The following is an 18599-nucleotide window of genomic DNA, read 5'->3' on the forward strand; positions in this document are numbered from 1 at the left end:
TTAGTTCACTGTAGCAGGGTTGGACTAGATGCCCTTTGGAAGTCCCTTCCAACCCAAACTATTCTATGATTTTATGAAAGTGTCTTTATTTCCTAAGAAGAAGTTGAGTCACCATCCCTGGAGGTATTGCAAGGACATGTAGATGTGTTATTTAGGGAAATTGTTTAGTGGTAGACTTGACAGTGCTAAGCTAATGGATGTACTTGATGATCTTAAAGGTATTTTCCAACCTAAAGTACACTGATTCTATGACAATTTTACATAAATGGGGTAAAAATCAGCTTTTTGTGAAGAAACAAAAGCTTGATGGAAATCAGCTGAAAGGTAAGCCCTGGTATTCAATATCACTCTGATAAGGAACATGTGAATTGAGTTTAGAATACTTCTGAAAAAGTAGAACTAGTTGAGATGAATTTAGAACCAAGATATGTTCAAACTAAAAGGTAACAGGTACTCCTTGGACAGATATATAACACAACGCAATGTACTACAGAAATAGAATTCCCAATGACCTGTTTAAATGAGGTAGAAAAGCACCAACCAAGCTTGGTTTCAGTTCTCCTTAGTTTTCAGGGGGAAAAGTCCTGCATCTTTTATGACATGACCCTAGAATGACCCTTAAAATCGCAAGGGGAGTGGAGGCAAGATAACATCTACTTGTTTCAGATTCGGGAAGTTTCTCTCAACTACCTTCAGATTTAATAATATAGATTTAACAATATAGAACTCTGTGTACTAAGAATTTAAAAATCATCAAAAAGACTTAAACTTCTGATAAAAATCAAAGAAGCTGATAATCCTGAATGTCTCCTGTACACAAACCTCATAACAGGGTTGTCAATATCTAAGAATTATGGAAGGAAACTTACAGAGCAGGAGGTGAATAGATTCAGTTTTCTAATTCTTATGGAAGATTCAGCATATCTAAAAAAAGCTGTACTACAATAATGAGCACTGAGGTTACTAAAAACCTGAAAAAATATAAACCATACTGCTTCAAAATCAGGCAAATGTGTCTTTTGAGACAATCATTGCTATTTACAGACAATAGAGCGCATGCAGAGTCTCTTTTATTGTGCAATAAATACACATATGAAAAAGGTAAAGGAGTGCATACAATTCTGAACATATTAATTTCATTTTCTTTCAAACTTTCTTTATGACTTTTAAACAATTTATAATAAATTACGTCTGAACTGACTCAAACAAAATTGATACAGAATTTGCAGTTATTTAGCAGTCAACATCAGCTTTAACATTCTGCTGTACTGATTAAGAAGAAACATTTTTAATTGCACCATTTATAAAACATCAGAAAGGTTCTTTTCATGAACCTAAGTGAGATAAAATCTTGTGCTTACTTGGCAAACATAATGTATGGGGTGCATATAAACCCAGCTACACTGCGTAATCCATCAATAAAGGTAAAATATGTACTGCAGGTTTAGTGAAGGATGAGATTGTCTTGCACCATCCAAAGGACAGATTATCTTACATCATCAGAGATCTGAATGCACAGAAGTCCACGTGACAGGATGTTTGCAACGAACCATATGTAAAACGTTTTTTTGCTATCACGTTAAGCTCTAGATGGTTCTAACACAAAATACGTACGTACTTCATGAACAAACTATTTCTACAAGAAGTGGTGCATCGGGAGATGGAATTATCAGTTCTTGAATTCTATCATGAAAATTCATGCAAATAAAAATGCTAGAGCTTTTTAGAGATTTGGGAGGTTATTATTTCCAAATCCCGACAAGAACTACTGCAAATAAGTTCAATGATTCACAGACACTGGAGAAGTCTCTACATAAAGACTGATGGTATAGTCTGTATTGTACACGGAATATTCTACACAGTATCATTATAAAAGTAGACATCAGAAATGAAAAGGAAAATGCACAAGCAAACCAAAAGAAACCAAATCAGCGACAATATATCAAGCATGCTACAATAGCTCAACACCATCCAGAAACTGCTTTTAGGGTAAAATAAAAAATATCACACAAAACAAAACAAATCAAACCCCAAATATGTGGATACGCAGAAGATGCACCAAGGAAGAGAAAAACAAAACAAAACAAAGTCTTTGAAGTGTAACAAAAATTAGACACATGCATAGAAATGAGGATTTGCATTGTGATAGTAAGATACCAGTCTGAGGCCTAATTTACCTTCACTGTCTGACATGGCATGCTGGAAGTCATCCATGATGAAGGCTATATCTCGATCATAGCCTCGAGTCCGTGACTCTTCCCTCATATGTTGCTGGACCTCGGGTAATGAATGGCTTGATCCAAATTGGTCCCTGGTATCTGCGGATATTGGTGGCAAGGGTCCAGCTGCTGCTCTTGCCATTCCCATTGGCTGGCCAACGGGACTTAGTGGGCTCTCCTCCTCTGAGTTCTGTGCTACTATTGGGATCCTCCCCCTGCTTTGGCTAATAGGTAGACTGGTGGGCTTAGTTCTTCCAGAAGGTGCTGCATGGCTAAAGGAAACATCTAAGGGTTCAGCTTCTTGGGCTTTCAGTCTTAAAGAAGAACTGGAAGAATCCCTTTTCAATGACAAATCAAGCCCATAAACTGAGGAGGGTCTAGATGAGGGCCTAGATCTACTACCACTGCTATAAGACTTGTCTGCTTCATCTTGTAATGTGGATCTCATTGTTGGACCTAGTGCAGTCCCAAGGCCTGCTCCAATGGATGAAGTCAATGGTTGCCCCATGTATTTCTGTTGGTCAGTGATGTTTTTTCTAAGGCCAAAAGTGACATCATCCTGAAGAAGCCTTGCCCTAGCAGTAATTCCCCCAAGTGTTGAAGTGCTAGAAGTCATATAGGTTGAATAGTCAGGCTCAAGGTCTCTGCTTTCTTGGATAGGTGAAAACTTTGTTAGTTTGGGGTCTATCAAAGCTTTCTTATGTTTTGACTGCTTCTGGTAAAGGAGGGCTGCTGGGAGCTGCTTAGCAGCTTGCTTCTCAAGAGTGAGCCTACCTATACTATATTTCTCAGATTTTGGGAAATGCCTGTAGCTGCCCTCCGCATGGTAATACTGGGAGAGGCCAGAGAGATGATCAAGACTTTCTGCACCTCTACGGAACTCTTGTTTTATCTGATGTTTCAAAAGTTTGAGCTCATAAGGGTCCTCCATTGGGTCTTCATCAGCTTTAACATAGGAATGTAACCTAGAAGAAGTCTGCAGTGGTGCTAGGAAGTCTGACACTTCCTGTGCTCTCCTGGCCTCAGTTGTGCGAAGCAGTCGATCTGTTTTGGTCAGATCTTTCTCGTGGAGGCTAAAACTGGAACCAAGTGTTCCTGATCCTTTAGTAAGTTCTCCTATATCATCGATCAGCACATAATTTCGAGATGTATGGTGGTGGTCTATATCTGCATAGAATGAATCTGTAGATATGCTTGATATAGGGCTGCTTGCTATGCTGTTTCTCTCATCTAGTCCTATCCTTAAATCCAAGGTAGAGTATTTGCTGCCCAGAGTATTTACTGCATAACTATTGTCAGTTGAAACTGGTGCTATCATGAGAGGCTGACTGCGGATTACATCATAGTTTGTTGTCATCTTAGGCTCCAAATATAATGTGGTTTGTCTTGGCTTTGGCTGTATCACCATCATCTGTGATGGAAGTTGATATGATGGCTGTTGAGATGGTGGAGGTTGAGCCTGTGGAGTAAAGGACAGAGAAGCTCCTGTTTGGAAAGCTGTCTGGGCCTGATAGGGTGAAACCTGCTGGTGATACAATGGCTGCTGTTGCTGGTAATGTGATTGCTGTGTGAACTGAGTTGGTGCTTGAGTTGGCAAGGCAGGAGATGAATATTGATATTGAGCATATGGGCTGGTAGCAGGGGCAAACTGTGTTTCTGGCTGGGTTTGTGGCGGCATAAACTGGTTAAACTCTGTCTGGGGTGCAGTACGTGGTCTTTCCAAGCCGTGCTGAGTTTCTATTCTGGTTGACCTGGTATTATTAACTTCACTGTCTGACATATAATCACGTTCTTCTGCTACTCCTTGGAGATAGGCACGCTCCCTCTTTTCTCTTTCTTTTAGCAAGGCTTCTTTCCTCCTATTAATGCCCATTTCCAAGTATCTCAGCTTGGCATCTATTTCTTTTTCCTCCTCATCTAGCTCTGCTTGCTTCTTCCTAAGCTTGGCTGATTCACGTTCAACCAGATCCAATTCTCTATCTATATCCTGAAGAATTTTGGCTCTGGCCATAGTGGTTGTCCTACAAATCCTTCTGCGTGAAACTGATCCCACAGAAGTATATGGTGACTGAGTTCCTGCTGTTGCTTCCTCTGGAGGTGGGTTGGGCAGAGTCCTCTTGACTTTCTTTTGAGTGCCTGATGGAGTTATGCTTGAAGAACCTTTTGTCTGCAATAGAAGAAACAAGACTAAATCACTATTCCAAAGGACTGATGACAAATTAATCACAAATTGTTTAAATTCTGTCATAGTGTGGCTTTACATCTTAATCACACACTTCCTTTAATGGAGAAGAAACTGGTACCTGAATAAGCAGCATAAGACAGCATGAACAAGTGACACCAGGTTTCTAAAGTTTGGGAAGATAAGCAATCTAGTGCAAAATAATGGGGATGCTCACTAGGACTTTGTTTAGCCTAAGATTGAAAACTCCATGTTAGATGGTCTCTTCTCTCTCATATTCTTATTTCTCTCTGCAACTACTTGAAAGAAGGTTGTAGTGAGGTGAGTGTTGGTCTCTTCTGCCTAGTATCAAGTGACAGAATGAGAGGTGGTAGCCTGAAATTGTGTGAGGGGAGATATAGATAGAATAGAATAAACCAGGTTGGAAGAGACCTTCAAGATCATCATGTCCAACCTATTATCCAACACCACCTAATCAACTAAACCATGCAATCAAGCATCCTGTCAAGCCTCGCCCTGAACACCCCCAGCGACGGCGACCCCACCGCCTCCTCTGGCAGCCCATTCCAGTGGGCAATCACTCTCTCTGTGTAAAATTTCTTCCGAACCTCCAGCCTAAACCTCCCCTGGTGCAGCTTGAGACTGTGTCCTCTTGTTCTGGTACTGGCTGCCTGGGAGAAGAGACCAACTTCTGCCTGACTATAACCCCCCTTCAGGTAGTTGTAGAGAGCAATAAGGTCACCCCTGAGTCTCCTCTTCTCCAGACTAATCAACCCCAGCTCCCTCAGCCTCTCCTCATAGGGCTTGTGCTCCAAGCCTCTCACCAACCTTGTTGCCCTTCTCTGGACTCATTCCAGCAAGTCAACATCCTTCCTAAACTGAGGAGCTCAGAACTGGACACAGTACTTGAGGTGCAGCCTAACCAGTGCAGTGTACAGGGGCAGAATGACCTCCCTGCTCCTGCTGGCCATACTGTTCCTGATGCAGGCCAGGATGCCATTGGCCCTCCTGGCTGCCTGGGCACACTGCTGGCTCATGTTCAGCTTACCATCAACCAGCACCCCTAGGTCCCTCTCTGCCTGGCTGCTCTCCAGCCACTCTGACCCCAGCCTGTAGCTCTGCATGGGTTTGCTGTGGCCAATGTGCAGAACCCGGCACTTGGATGTGTTAAATCTCATGCCGTTGGATTCTGCCCATCTGCCCAGCCTGTCGAGGTCCCTCTGCAAAGGCCCTCTACCCTCCAGCAGATCAACACCTGCCCCTAGCTTGGTGTCATCTGCAAATTTACTGATGATTGACTCAATGCCCTCATCCAGATCATCAATAAAGATGTTAAAGAGCATGGGGCCCAGCACTGATCCCTGGGGCACTCCACTACTGACTGGCCACCAGCTGGATGTGGCACCATTCACCACCACTCTCTGGGCTCGGCCCTCCAGCCAGTTCCCAACCCATCGCAGTGTGCTCCCATCCAGGCCATGGAAGGCCATTAAGAAGAGAGACTTGGATGATTTTTAAATTGTATTCCATCTCCCCAGTAGCTTCTTACAAATGTTGCCTTAGTTAAGGGAAAGGGATACACATACTAAAAATAACCACCTTAGCCATTACAGAATGCAGCTATGTGAATAACAAAATATGAAAACATTTAGGCACTGGGAAGCAAAAAGAATGTTAACCAACTTGACTCTTCTGACTTTATCAAGCAATAGCTGTTATTAATTAAAAATGGATTTTCTTCTGAAATAACTATTATTTCACTCAGATAAGAAGCCAACAAGATGAATTTTAATTAGCAGTTTATAAATCACTATTTTCTCTGTTTATTCTAACATGTCATCAACAAATGGTAAAAGTTTTTTAAGTGTTGACAAGCCTCTTTTGCTGTTCTTCTGCTACCTAACCTTAGCAAACCACAACAATCAACACGTCATTTGTCATGGACTTTCAAAGAAACATTCACTACCTTTTCAAGTGCAATTTATGTTCTTTTCATCTAAATTCCATCAACTTTTGCATGTTTCAGATTTCAACAAGCACAATTTCATTTTGTTTTCAGCTTCCCGTGGCCATTTCCCAAGCCCATGTTGTGCTAATAAATGAAAGAAATTAATTTTCTCTTGCTCAGTGTGTAGTCATAATCAAAGACAAATTAATCATCTACAGTAGGTTGAGCTGCCTACTAACTTATATTGTAAATTCAGAGCAATGCCACAGTTACTTTCCCCTCCCAAACTGAAACAGCAATCACAGATGGTGAAACAGTCACAGATGGTCACTGATACTGGGGAAGAGCTATTAATAACATGCTCATTACAATCTCTCTAATACTTTAAGGAATTATTATTTTCAGATGACAGCTAAGTTGCTGATGAATAAATCCCAGTGTCAGCATATAATGCATTTTACAAAAACCCCTTCATATCTTGTTAGATCTTTGTCTACTCATAAAGAAAGTCATACTAGTAGACAGCAGGAAAGCTGTACCACTTGCTTTTGAAAAAAGTATTTATAACCTCTAATTCTCAGCTGCTAGTCTCACAAAAGGCAAGTTTTAATATTTTTACTTGATATTTATATTGGGATAAGGAAAAAAATATCTTAATACTGTGACAAGATGTGTTCGTGTTTATTTTTTTTTCCTTCTTCCTATATATTTTCATCATTAATTGGGTTGTCAGGCTACCTGGAAACTGTGTTGGTAGGCTGAAGGGAAGTTCAACTGGAGTATTTTAGCAGATAACTTTAAAGTAGTTGTTGAATTTAGTTTTCACATTTCCTTTGAATTTATTAACTAGCATGGGGGGTGGGGGTGGGGGGTAGAGGGGGTGGGAAGGCTGATCTTGACCAAATTCTAATCTCTTTATTACAAAGAACCGGGAGGGGAAAGGAATCATTGCACTGTCTAGGACTATCCTTGTATTTTCAGTCCTCATAACACAATTATAGAGTTATGCTCTTTTTAGGTCTAAAGTATTCAAAGGAAAGATGAAGCAGAAACTTTCATGGGACTAGTTTGGAACCACATTAACCTATAAAATAGAGACAGGCATTCTTAAGCCTTAAAATTACTGGTTAAATGCTAGGTTACATGTCAGACAGGTGATTTCACCAAGTTCTCTGACTGAATAAACCACAAACTTTCCTACCATATTTCATTAATTTCCCATCTTCTTAATTGTATCCTATTTACTTCTAGCTACCTGCTATCATCCTAAGTACTGAAAATCAGTGTTTGACAAATAATAACTTTAAACGCTAGTCTCAAGAAGTAGTTTATTGTGCTTCATGTTTTGCCATGACACCTTTATAAATGTTAGCACTTTACTGCTGACCCTTGTATATGGAGAGAATTCCATACTAGTCTGGGATATCCTTTCAGGATGGACATAATGGCAATTAGACCAGTTCCTGAAGCAAAGATGACCCTGCTAAAATAAGCCCAAAGCTTGTGCTGGAGGTAAAGCTATAGAGATGTTCTCCCCAATACTACACATGAAAGAACTGAGGAAGAAACAACCTTCCCTTTCCCCCACCAGTTTTTAACTTAACTTTTTTGATAATAAAGATAGAAGGATGCACTCCTTAGTCTTAGCAGTTCAATGACAAGATAACATCACAGTAAGGAACTCAAAAGAGTGAAATCAAGGTTGTATACAAACAGATTTACCAAAACCTTCCTTTTATGACTTGCCAGTATAGATTATTCTTGATGTGCTTCATCTCCCAAATTTCAGCTTCTAGAGGTCATCTGGACAAAGGCTTGTAGGCCTTGTTAAATTGTGTGGTGCTTTGGAATAATTCTTTTTTAGATAGATGACCATCCTGTTCCTTGTGAATCTTTCTGATACTTTTTTCTATCTCTTTTTGTCTTCTTCAAACTGATGGCATTCCTGACAAGGCCAGTAAGACTCTGACCCACTACAAGACACCAGTCAAACGTGTTCCACTGCTTTTATCTGTTTTAAAGAGATTGCTTTGGGGGAATGAATGGCTCAAGAGATGTGTGATGAATTTCTACTGTTAAACTGTGAGTTTGATTTTTAGTTAATCTTTCTCCTCTTCTAAGCTGAATTTGTTTGAATATTATGTGGTGCTGTCCTTCAATCCTTCTCTCTATTCATTTGGCCATGACTGGATATTGGGTTCATATGCTCAAAGAATGCCATAAACTATTATCCATGAGTAATATGCTATAGCTTTCCTTTAATGTAACTCTTGTCTTTTTCTCTTTGGAAAGCATTTTGCTCTGGGGACTGACCAGTCAGGCAGAAAACTAGTTTCTAAATAATTACACAGCAGCACTGTGATGACAGTCTTATTTTCTAGTGTTTTTTGGTGTTTTGGTTTGTTTGCTTCTTTGTTTGTTTTGGTTTTCATGTGTATGTTTGGTTTGTGGTTTTTGTTTGTTTTGTGGTTTGGTTTCTGGGTTTTGTGTTTGTTCACTTGTGTTTGGTTTTTTTGTGTTTTGTTGTTGTTTGTTTGTTTGTTTTAACTCCTTGGGTTAAAACAAAATAGACTTTTTAGAAATAGTCTATTCCAAAATAATAAGCATTTTTCAGAGATTTTGCTTTCATTTGTGTCAGAGTTATTCATTCCTCAGTTGACCACTTTAAATTCGCTTGCTTCTTTTATTTTTCCCTGTGAAATTGTTTGAAATTGCCATTTTCACTTCAAATGCAAAAAGAATAGCTCAGTGCACTGCCTAACAGCAGATATGACATGAGATATCAACTTCTTTCCTCATTTAAACACATAAAAGGCCATATGCTTCTTTTGATGTTGAGGGGAGAGAGGAAAAATTCAATGGAAATTATATGCGCAAGCTACAGACAGATGTGGCTCTTATATAGTGATTTTCAAAAGGATCTAAACCTACATTTCATCTACTTTGTGTAAGCAGGCGTAATAGTTGGTCTCATTTGTTAGCATACAAGAGATATTTTTATGTAGACTAACAGATTTGTGTTGTGTTTGGAACAGGATTGACAACTTTTGTCTATAGGGGCAATGGAGAAATTTATATTGATAAAAATGAGTAAGAATAGTTAAAATCAGCAGAAATACATAAATGGAAAATCAGTTTGTAATAGGAATGAAATCCAGTGGTTTAAAACTCAACTTTACATATTTAAGGCATCCCTCAGGAAAGCCGTAGAGGAACTTTTCATAAGGGTGTCTAGCAACAGAACAAGGGGGAATGGTTTGAAGCTGAGGAAGAGTAGGTTTAGACTGGATCTTAGGAAGAAGTTCTTCAGTATAAGGGTGATGAGACACTGGAAAAGGCTACCTAGGGAGGCAGCATCAATGTTATTTGCCTTTTTTTTTTTTTTTTTCTCTCTGAAACACAGTAGTCTCTTTATCCATTCCCCTTAGTGCAATTCAATGCTGTAAATTTTCCCTTATGCAAAAGGGAATTCTTTCTGGCTACCTCATATAGTAATATTATCTTCAAAATCCAGCTCAAAACAATTGTTTTCTTCTTTATTTTTGATTTCTTTTTGCCTCTGCTATTCTTTGCTACTAATCTTTTTAATCATATTTCTTACCTTTACACAGTGTTCTATGATATAAGCTTATACATGACCTTTTCTGTCCAGTTATATTCAATGCATACAACTGTATGCATCTCAGTTATGTTACAGTAGGGGAAAAAAATCTCACACTGATTCAGACAGGAAAGGAGAGGATAAAGGAAAATCCTCAAAACAAGAACATGATCTGAATATCCTCTCTGAAGGACAAATACAGTGTTTATACTTCATTATACAAAATCTTTTGTTTATATATCAGTGTATTAAAAACTATCAAGGGACATCACAGAAAGAAAATTCCATTCTCCTACTGCTGCAATACTGTGTTTTTAGTATCAACTCCAATTAGTACTCTGAGTCCTACAGTACCATCTCTCTAGTCCAGGACCAAAGCCTGAATCAGAATAAATACTTTTGTCTGTGAGTTAAAATGTTTCCTCATTTGTAAATGACCTGTGAATTTTAGGAAGATAGTACAAATTATTTTTAAAAGAAAAAGGGATACAAATGAATAAATTCATCTAGATGCTATCTTCATCATGACTCATTACAGTTACTGAAGAGGAGGGTTTTGAAGCATATTATGCTTTGATAACCCAAAAGATTATGGAACAGAGGACAAACTGGCTGCTTATGGCTTTGATGGGTGGACACTTCGCTGAACAGAAAACTCAGTGGTTAGATGGCCACTAGATGGCCAAACCCAGTGAGCTGTGCTAATCAGAGTTAAATCCTGTGGGCAACTGGTCGCAAGTGGTGTTCCCCAGACTGGTATTGGGACAAGTCTTGTTTAATATCTTTATCAATGATCTGGATGAAGGGATTAAGTGCACCCTCAGTAAATCTGAAGATGACTCCAAATTGGGTGGGAATATTGATCTACTCAAAGGTAGAAAGGCTCTGCAGAGGGATCTGGACACACTGGATTGATGAGCCAAGATCTGTTGTATGAAGTTTAAAAAGGCCAGTTGCTGGGTCCTGCACTTAGGTCACAACAACCTCATAAAAGCTACAGGCTTGGGATGGAGTGGCTGGAAAGCTGCCCAGCAGAAAGGGACCTGGGTATGTTGTTTGCCATCTGAACATGAGCCAGCAGTGGCCAAGATGGCTACCAGCATCCTGGCCTGTATCAGAAATAGTGTGATCAGCAGCAATAGGGAAGTGATCTTGCTCAACGGAGGTGATGAAGTCACTGTTCCTGGAGGTGTGAAAACAATTGTGTGGACGTGGCACCCAGGGACATGGCTTAATGGCCTGGATGATCTTATAGGTCTTTTGCAGCCAAAAGGAGTCTCTGATTCTGAAATAAGGTGTACAAAAATCTGTGTACTGTAAGTTGGGCAAGAGAAACATTCATGATCTGGAGAAACATTAATGGAAAAGAATTGTTGTCAGGTAGGTGCCTAACAAGACTAAGACAAAGTCTGCAAATTGGTGGTGACTGTGTACATGTACTATACTTTAGCACAGTATATTACACTGTAACAGAATTAGTGTTTCTTGATCAGCACTTCTTCACCCCCGCCTCTTCTTCCCCCTCTATTGTTTCACTTACAGTCTTAGGAGGCATTTAACATGAATAGAGATTGTCAGAACCTGTCAGTGTACCCTGTGTAAAGTTACCAAAAGTTTTATGATGCAGAAGCTTTGCACATGATGTGCCCTGTTTCCAGCACAGCCTGGCTTGAGATTTAATTAATAACACAGTGTAGTATCACAGGAACATTCTGATACAGAGGTGGTGTGATTTTGCCATTGGTAATTCAAAACAGCTACATTCAAAGATATTTTACCAAAGTATTAATTGTTAGCTTTGGGTTTAGCTGATCATGTAGCTATTTGTGGCAGTAGAATAGATCTTTTTGTAACTAATGCAACACTCATGGGCTCATTTGCTCATAGTAATTAATAATATACTGTTTCTCATCAGGTAACACACAAATCATTATATGTTATTCCACTCAGTCAGAATAATAAATTTTATGTGAAACTCAGATATCATCTATGGAAAATTTCACTGGATTATAAAGATTTTTTTCCTAGGCGACGAGAACATACTTTAAATTCTCTTCCTTTACAGTCTAACTGAGAATTTTGGCCAGAATATACTGGTGAGAAAAATTCAGAACAGTTTATACTTATCAGTAGAATATGCATATGCTGAAGTAAGACCATCTGTTCTCAACTGATGTCAGGATACTTTGCAAACTTTCAACTACAATTAAAAAAACCCCAACAAACCCACAGCAGAACCCCCTCTACCTCTGAAAGAAATATTAATTCTGTTTTGCAGGGGGGGGGGGGGGGGAAATGCATGAGAAAATCTTGGCTTTTTCTGCTTTTCCTTCACCACTGACTTCCTTCAAAGAATGGTAGCTGATGAGACTCCACATGCTGTGCCACAGCTCTTGCTTACTTGCAAGAGTGAGGATTCATCTGCCGAAGTGCAGACATAATGTACAGAGCTAATCTAAGCCAGTCCCTCAGACTACTGAACTGAAAGTGCCATTTTTTCTTCAGCTCACTCCATAATCACATCTGTTTCTCTTACCGACTGTAGAAACAGCCTCATGTAAGGCAGAAGTCATCTGTACATGTCTCAAAACAGAGGAGGCCAGTCTCACTCCTAGCAACTGCAGCAGTTGGAATTTTTGCTCTTGGCTCCTCATGAGTGATGTGTTTTGTAGCAGAGTTTAAATCCTTTTCTCTGTGCCGGAATCTCACCACCTCTGCAGTTCTTCAGAAATGACACCTCTCCTCAGCAGTCAAAGGCTCTGGATTTGGCTCAGTTTGATAGCTCACATGGTACTTATTTTATTCAGTGCTCATGATGCTTTTCTTTCCGGGTCTAAGATTAAAGGTGCCAGAGTGAGTTGAGCCGTGATTAATTACTTTCTCTAGAATGTGGTTCATGCTGGGGAACAACAGCCATGGAACTCTGGCTGTAAGGCATGGATTACACAAGCTCACCAAGTGCTTAACTGTTTAAATCAGGCCTTTCTATAAGCATCATAGCTAAGCCTTGTCTTTGTCTCTTCTGCTCAACCCTGACTTCATCCATATCATTGTGCAATCTGCAGAACAGCCTGAATCAAATTTCCTTCCCCTTCTTTAAAAAAAAAAATCCTTAAAATTTACCAATGTAACACATTCTATTGTAGAAAAACAAACTTCTTTTTCTCCTTTGGTACCATGTATAGCTCTGAAAGGCTTTTCATGTTCTGTATGCACCAAGTCCTTCACAGAGGTTATACAGGGGACAAAATCCCAGTACTACACACTATTATTAAATTAACACAGAAATTAAAAGAAGTTTGTGAAACCCTCTTTTGTTGCTAATGCTTCCAGGCTTTAATCCCTTTCAACAACTCACCAACTTCCTGGTCTACAGAAAACTCTCCATAATTTCCTCTGCCTCACACAGACAAGCTGCTCTCCTAATCAGCTCAGACTGGGAGCCCATTCCTCTCCTGCAATTTCTCAGTACCTTTCTGAACTTCTGCCTGGAATGTTTTTCTTTCCCATCTCCCTCCACCCTTCTTTTTCTGCAGCAAGAAATTTCCCCCTAAAATATGCTCATTTGCTCCCATGGCAGGAGCAATCTCTCTCTCTACAGACACTTCCAGCCAACCCAATCCTCTCCCTTTTTAAAGCAATGTAACTGAACCCAACAACAAACACACAGAATAGATTGTCTGCCACAGATGGCTAAACTTATGAAGTGTGAAAACCACTGAATATGACCAGATTTTCCATTACACTTTCTCTACAGTGAGAAAGTGTACACTAGTCAGACCACACAAAACCCCCCATATTCCTATTCTTATTCTCATCTAAGAATGGTAATTCCAGCTTGATGTAAGTCCACTGCCAAATGACACGAGTTAACCAAAATCAAACCAACCTCTTCTGTCACATCACCTCAAACCTTCAAAAAGGCAATTTTTCAAAGAGAACATTACTACTTGAATAAAAAAGTACCTAAATTTGCTATACTGATACAAAACAGAACATCTCATGAAAGAAAACCATCTTTCACTGTTTAAATGTACACCTCCTTTTTTTCAGACCGTCTTTTAAAAGGCATGAAATCAATTTTTTGTCCAAAATTTACTTTTTTTCTTATTTTTCTCTTTTTTTTTTTTCTATATTTCTTGTACATGTATTCTGCAGTCTCTTGATATTACACTAGATTTAATCCATGGAGCTGGGAATGAGAAGTGGTAAACATCTCACATTCAAGGGTATTCAAAACCAGAACACCCATGAGCACCAGCTCTTCATCAAATAGATCTAGTCAAAGACATTCAACTCAGTCCTGATTACTTGAACTTTGAATTATACTGGAGAACAGTTAGACTGGAGAACAACCTCCATACTTTATTTTTTGTGTATAAATAGATATCATTTCTGTACCTGGTTGTTTTAGCAACTATTAAATATGGTCTACATAACTAGCACTAAACTCTATATTATTTTTTTCAGAAGACGAAGTGTTCCATTCCTGGGTAAATTCACTCAGATGACAGCATGGCAGGCAATGTGATATTTAATCCAACTGTGTAGGATTGGAGAAGAAAGCAGGAACCTTTAACAAATTCCCTTCATACTATTTTCATAGCAATTATTCTATTTTAGAATCATGACCTTCCTCTTCCCATTTATGCTTACTGTGACATGAAGGACAGGAAGATACAGATTTGGCAAGCTTGCTTTTAAACACTAATGAAGTTAAAAATAAAGAAAACGCAGCAGAATAAACCCCCAGAAGTTAGTGTGCAAGAAGTACCATTTGCAGTTTCAAACACTACATTCATATCAGAAAAAGAAAAAAAAAAAAAAAGGAGGAACAGACAATGACTGTAATGTCTCAAGACACCAGACAAAAATGAGAATTTCTGTGCTTGACCTGGAATATAGGATATACTTTCATTGCTGATGGAAAAGGAAAAAGGCTCTTTTTTCCCCTCATTTTCAGACCCCAAGTTATTCTTGTTCCAAACCAATCTATGTCCACCACTGCCACAGGTTAAAATAAGTGACATGCATATGATGTACTCCAGTTACCTTAAACATGCAGTTCAGGGTGAGTTTTACTACAGAAACACAGGAAATCATAGTCAAACAGTAAAAGTCCCTCCCAATATGAACACACATTTGAGTTGGCCCTCTTGTGTTTACATGTTGGTCTCACTGTTCTCTAGTGACACTAATGAGTCTTAAGGTAATCCTACTGATTAAATACAGAGTTTACAAATAAAAAAAAAACCAGACCAAAACCCTAAAATGTACATAATGATTCAAATGCACAGTCTAGACCAGTGGAAGAGTAAGGGCAGAAAAATTATTCCAGACCATCCAAACTGAATAGCTACTCGATATACTAGCAACATTTTAGCTATAAAACCAACCAACCAACCAACCAACCAGGTTTTCCAGTCACATCATTTATAGAATCACAGAATGGTCTGGATTGGAAGGGACTTCCAAAGGTCACCTAGTCCAACTCCCCTGCAGGGAGCATGGACATCCTCCAGCAGACCTGGTTGTTCAGAACTTGAATATCTCCAAGGATGGAGCCTCAACTAAAAATGGGACAAGTTTGTCCCTAGAAGATACTAATTAGACATTGTTATGAATATCCTGGTGATTCTGTGATTTGTGTTAAAGGTAGAGAATTCAGAGTGCACTGGGACTGGGGGTCAGAAGCTTGCAGGAGCCTGTTTTGAGGACAAAGGGGGAGCTGCATATTTTACAGACTTAAACAGAGACAGTGTGTTTGGCTAATTGGAGACACCAAGGCTGAGGAGAACTGAGAATTTGTTTTCTTTAGATAAGAAGCCTGGATGACTGAGCATGCGTGCAAGTGGATGCTTTGACCCCTACCACACAGAATGTAGGGAGAAGGGATTTGATCACCTATTCTGAAGACTCATTATCATATGCCTGCCTTCTATTTAGCATAAGTTTGTTTATGTAGATGATGTAACTATATAAGATGAAGAAAGCTATTGTAAAGCTGCTGTGGGGTGAAGTTTTGTACCCCCGCATGCCCAACCAGTTGCTTTGCTTACTTTTATTGCCTTTTATTACCTTTTTAAGAGCTTTTAGTGCCAATAAAACTGTTACCAAAAACTTTTACCAGGAGTCATCTATAACAGACATCATTCCAATCTAGCATACGCTAGGGTTGTTCAGCCTGGAGAAGAGATGTCTCTGGGGAGACCAAATAGCAGCCTTCCAGTACCTGTATGGGGCCTACAAGAAGGCTGCAGAGAGACTATTTCCAAAGGCCTGCAGTGATAGGATGAGGGGCAATAGATTGAAATGAGTAGATTTAGATTGGATGTTAGGAATAAGTTCTTTGCCATGAGGGTACTGGAGAATTGGAACAGGTTGGGTAGGGAGCTTGTTGAGACCTCATTCATGGAGATATTCAAGCTGAGGTTCAACAAACTTCTGAGGAACCGGATGTAGTGGAAGATGTGCCTGCTTAGTTCAGGGGTGTTTGACTAGGTGATCTTTGGAGGTCCCTTTCAACCCCAACTATCCTATGATTCTACAATTCTATGTTACACAGTGTTTGCTGTAGAAGAATAGTTTTTAGTTTTGAGCATCAGTTCACCTACCAGTGGAAGAATTTTATTTCTTTTTTTTTTTTTTTTCAATTTGGGTTTGTGCAAGTTCTAATACTTTATACTCTTTAAGGCAGACAAATGAAAATTGCTTAACTAAAATATTTTGACTCTGCATCAAAGTTAAGTCTTAAAGGGTCTCAGGCTTATTAGCCATTATTTGCCTCCGAGCTAAGACTGACAACATGTTATTTTTTTAGCATCAACCATGCATTGATTTTAGAGCCTTGGACAGTTCAGGATAGAGATCATCAACTCATCTCCAATTTCGAAGTAATTGAGATAGGATCCTAAACATATTTTTTTTACTTCATTATCAGATGACATTATTTATGTTCATAGATCTTGGCTAAGCACATAAACAAAATAACCTTTCTGCATGTATTAGAGAATTTGCAATACTCACAGAACTAGCTGTTTGTATTTCAGTAAGAAACATGACATCCTTTAATTGTCAGATCTCTCTTCTGTTATCTGAAGGAACAGTAATCACTCTAGTACATTGCTGTACATACAGCAGGCAGGAGCCAGGTTGGCTGAATAGTGAAGATTATCTCAGCTGATGAGTCATTGATGGCATTTACCTCAGCATGCATTTATCTGTGAGCTCTGCTTATTAGTGTGCAATCCCTTATCATGTACTTTGAACATGAATTTACACATAAACACTATAGAATAGAATAGAATAGAATAGAATAGAATAGACCAGGTTGGAAAAGACCTTTGAGATCACTGAGCCAAACCTATCATCCAACACTATCTAATCAAATAAATAATGGCACCAAGCTTCCCATCTGGTCTCTTCCTAAACACCTCCAGTGATGGTGACTCCACCACCACTCTGGGCAGCACATTCCAATGGCCAATCACTCTTTCTATGAAGAACTTCTTCCTAACATCCAGCCTAAACTTCCCCTGGTGCAGCTTGAGACTGTGTCCTCTTGTTCTGGTGCTGATTGCCTGGGAGAAGAGACCAATCCCCACCTGTCTACAACCTCCCTTCAGGTAGTTGTAGACAGCAATAAGGTCTTCTCTGAGCCTCCTCTTCTCCAGGCTAAGCAACCCCAGCTCCCTCAGCCTCTCCTCATAGGGCTTGTGCTCCAAACCCCTCACCAACTTTGTTGCCCTTCTCTGGACATGTTCTAGCAACTCAACATCTTTCCTAAACTGAGGGGCCCAGAACTGGACACAGTACTCAAGGTGTGGCCTAACCAGTGCGGAATATATATGTGAGGAATATACTCTATGTCTTATGAGAATATGTATATGTAAAAAGTATGTGGATTTTTGTGCATAATTCTGTATCTCACCCCAGAAAAGGTACGCATCCAGTCACCCAAGTAATTTGGAACCCACCCTTTTTTCTTTGTCATATCACTGGGCACACAGAAAAGAGATGTGATGACAATGATTTTCAGATGAAGGATCAGATATAAACTGGCATTTAAAATAATTTATATGTTTTTCCCCATTATATATTTTCCAGCTGTTCAGTATAATGAAATTAAAGCATACTTTATTTCAACTTTCTATGCTTTGTGAGGACACCTTTCTTGTTCCATCTTGTATTCCTCAATTCTAGTGTCTGAGTAACACAACGTATCACTATGGGTAATGGACATGTCAAAATACATTACTAGAGACTGATAAAACCAAATCTGATACAAAATGAGACTTCTACAGCCTCAGCTATTCTATAAATATCTCCAGGTCAATATGTACATTCAGAACTATTCTGTATATCGAACCCATTCTGAGCTTTGAAGCAAATGGAACTCATTACTGTTGTCTGTCACTTCCCACCATTTACTTTATTGACTGCATCGTCAATACTTCTAGAAGAGGTCAGACCATTGGAAATTCTTCTTCATTAACAAAACCTCTTTTTTTCTTCTAAAAATGTTTCCAGTAGGATCAGAAGTAGATTAAAAAATAACCTATGATTGTGGGTTTTTTGGTTGTGTTTTTTTTTTGTAAATCTGGACAGGAAAAGAGTCTTACAGGAAAACCACTGTCTAATTTTTCAGCT

General features: G+C 39.2%; 1 protein-coding gene across 1 annotated transcript in view; it reads right to left on the reverse strand.

Moving 5' to 3' along the window:
• The window catches only part of PCLO (piccolo presynaptic cytomatrix protein), a 325623-nt gene that overhangs the window by 131271 nt on the left and 175753 nt on the right, over positions 1-18599 (reverse strand). The window contains exon 7 of the mRNA XM_054178010.1: positions 2178-4386. Coding sequence (XP_054033985.1) covers positions 2178-4386 — 2209 coding nt within the window. The remainder of the gene's footprint in view (positions 1-2177; positions 4387-18599) is intronic.

The sequence above is a fragment of the Dryobates pubescens genome, chromosome Z (assembly GCF_014839835.1).
Source record: "Dryobates pubescens isolate bDryPub1 chromosome Z, bDryPub1.pri, whole genome shotgun sequence".
NCBI classification, from domain to species: domain Eukaryota; kingdom Metazoa; phylum Chordata; class Aves; order Piciformes; family Picidae; genus Dryobates; species Dryobates pubescens.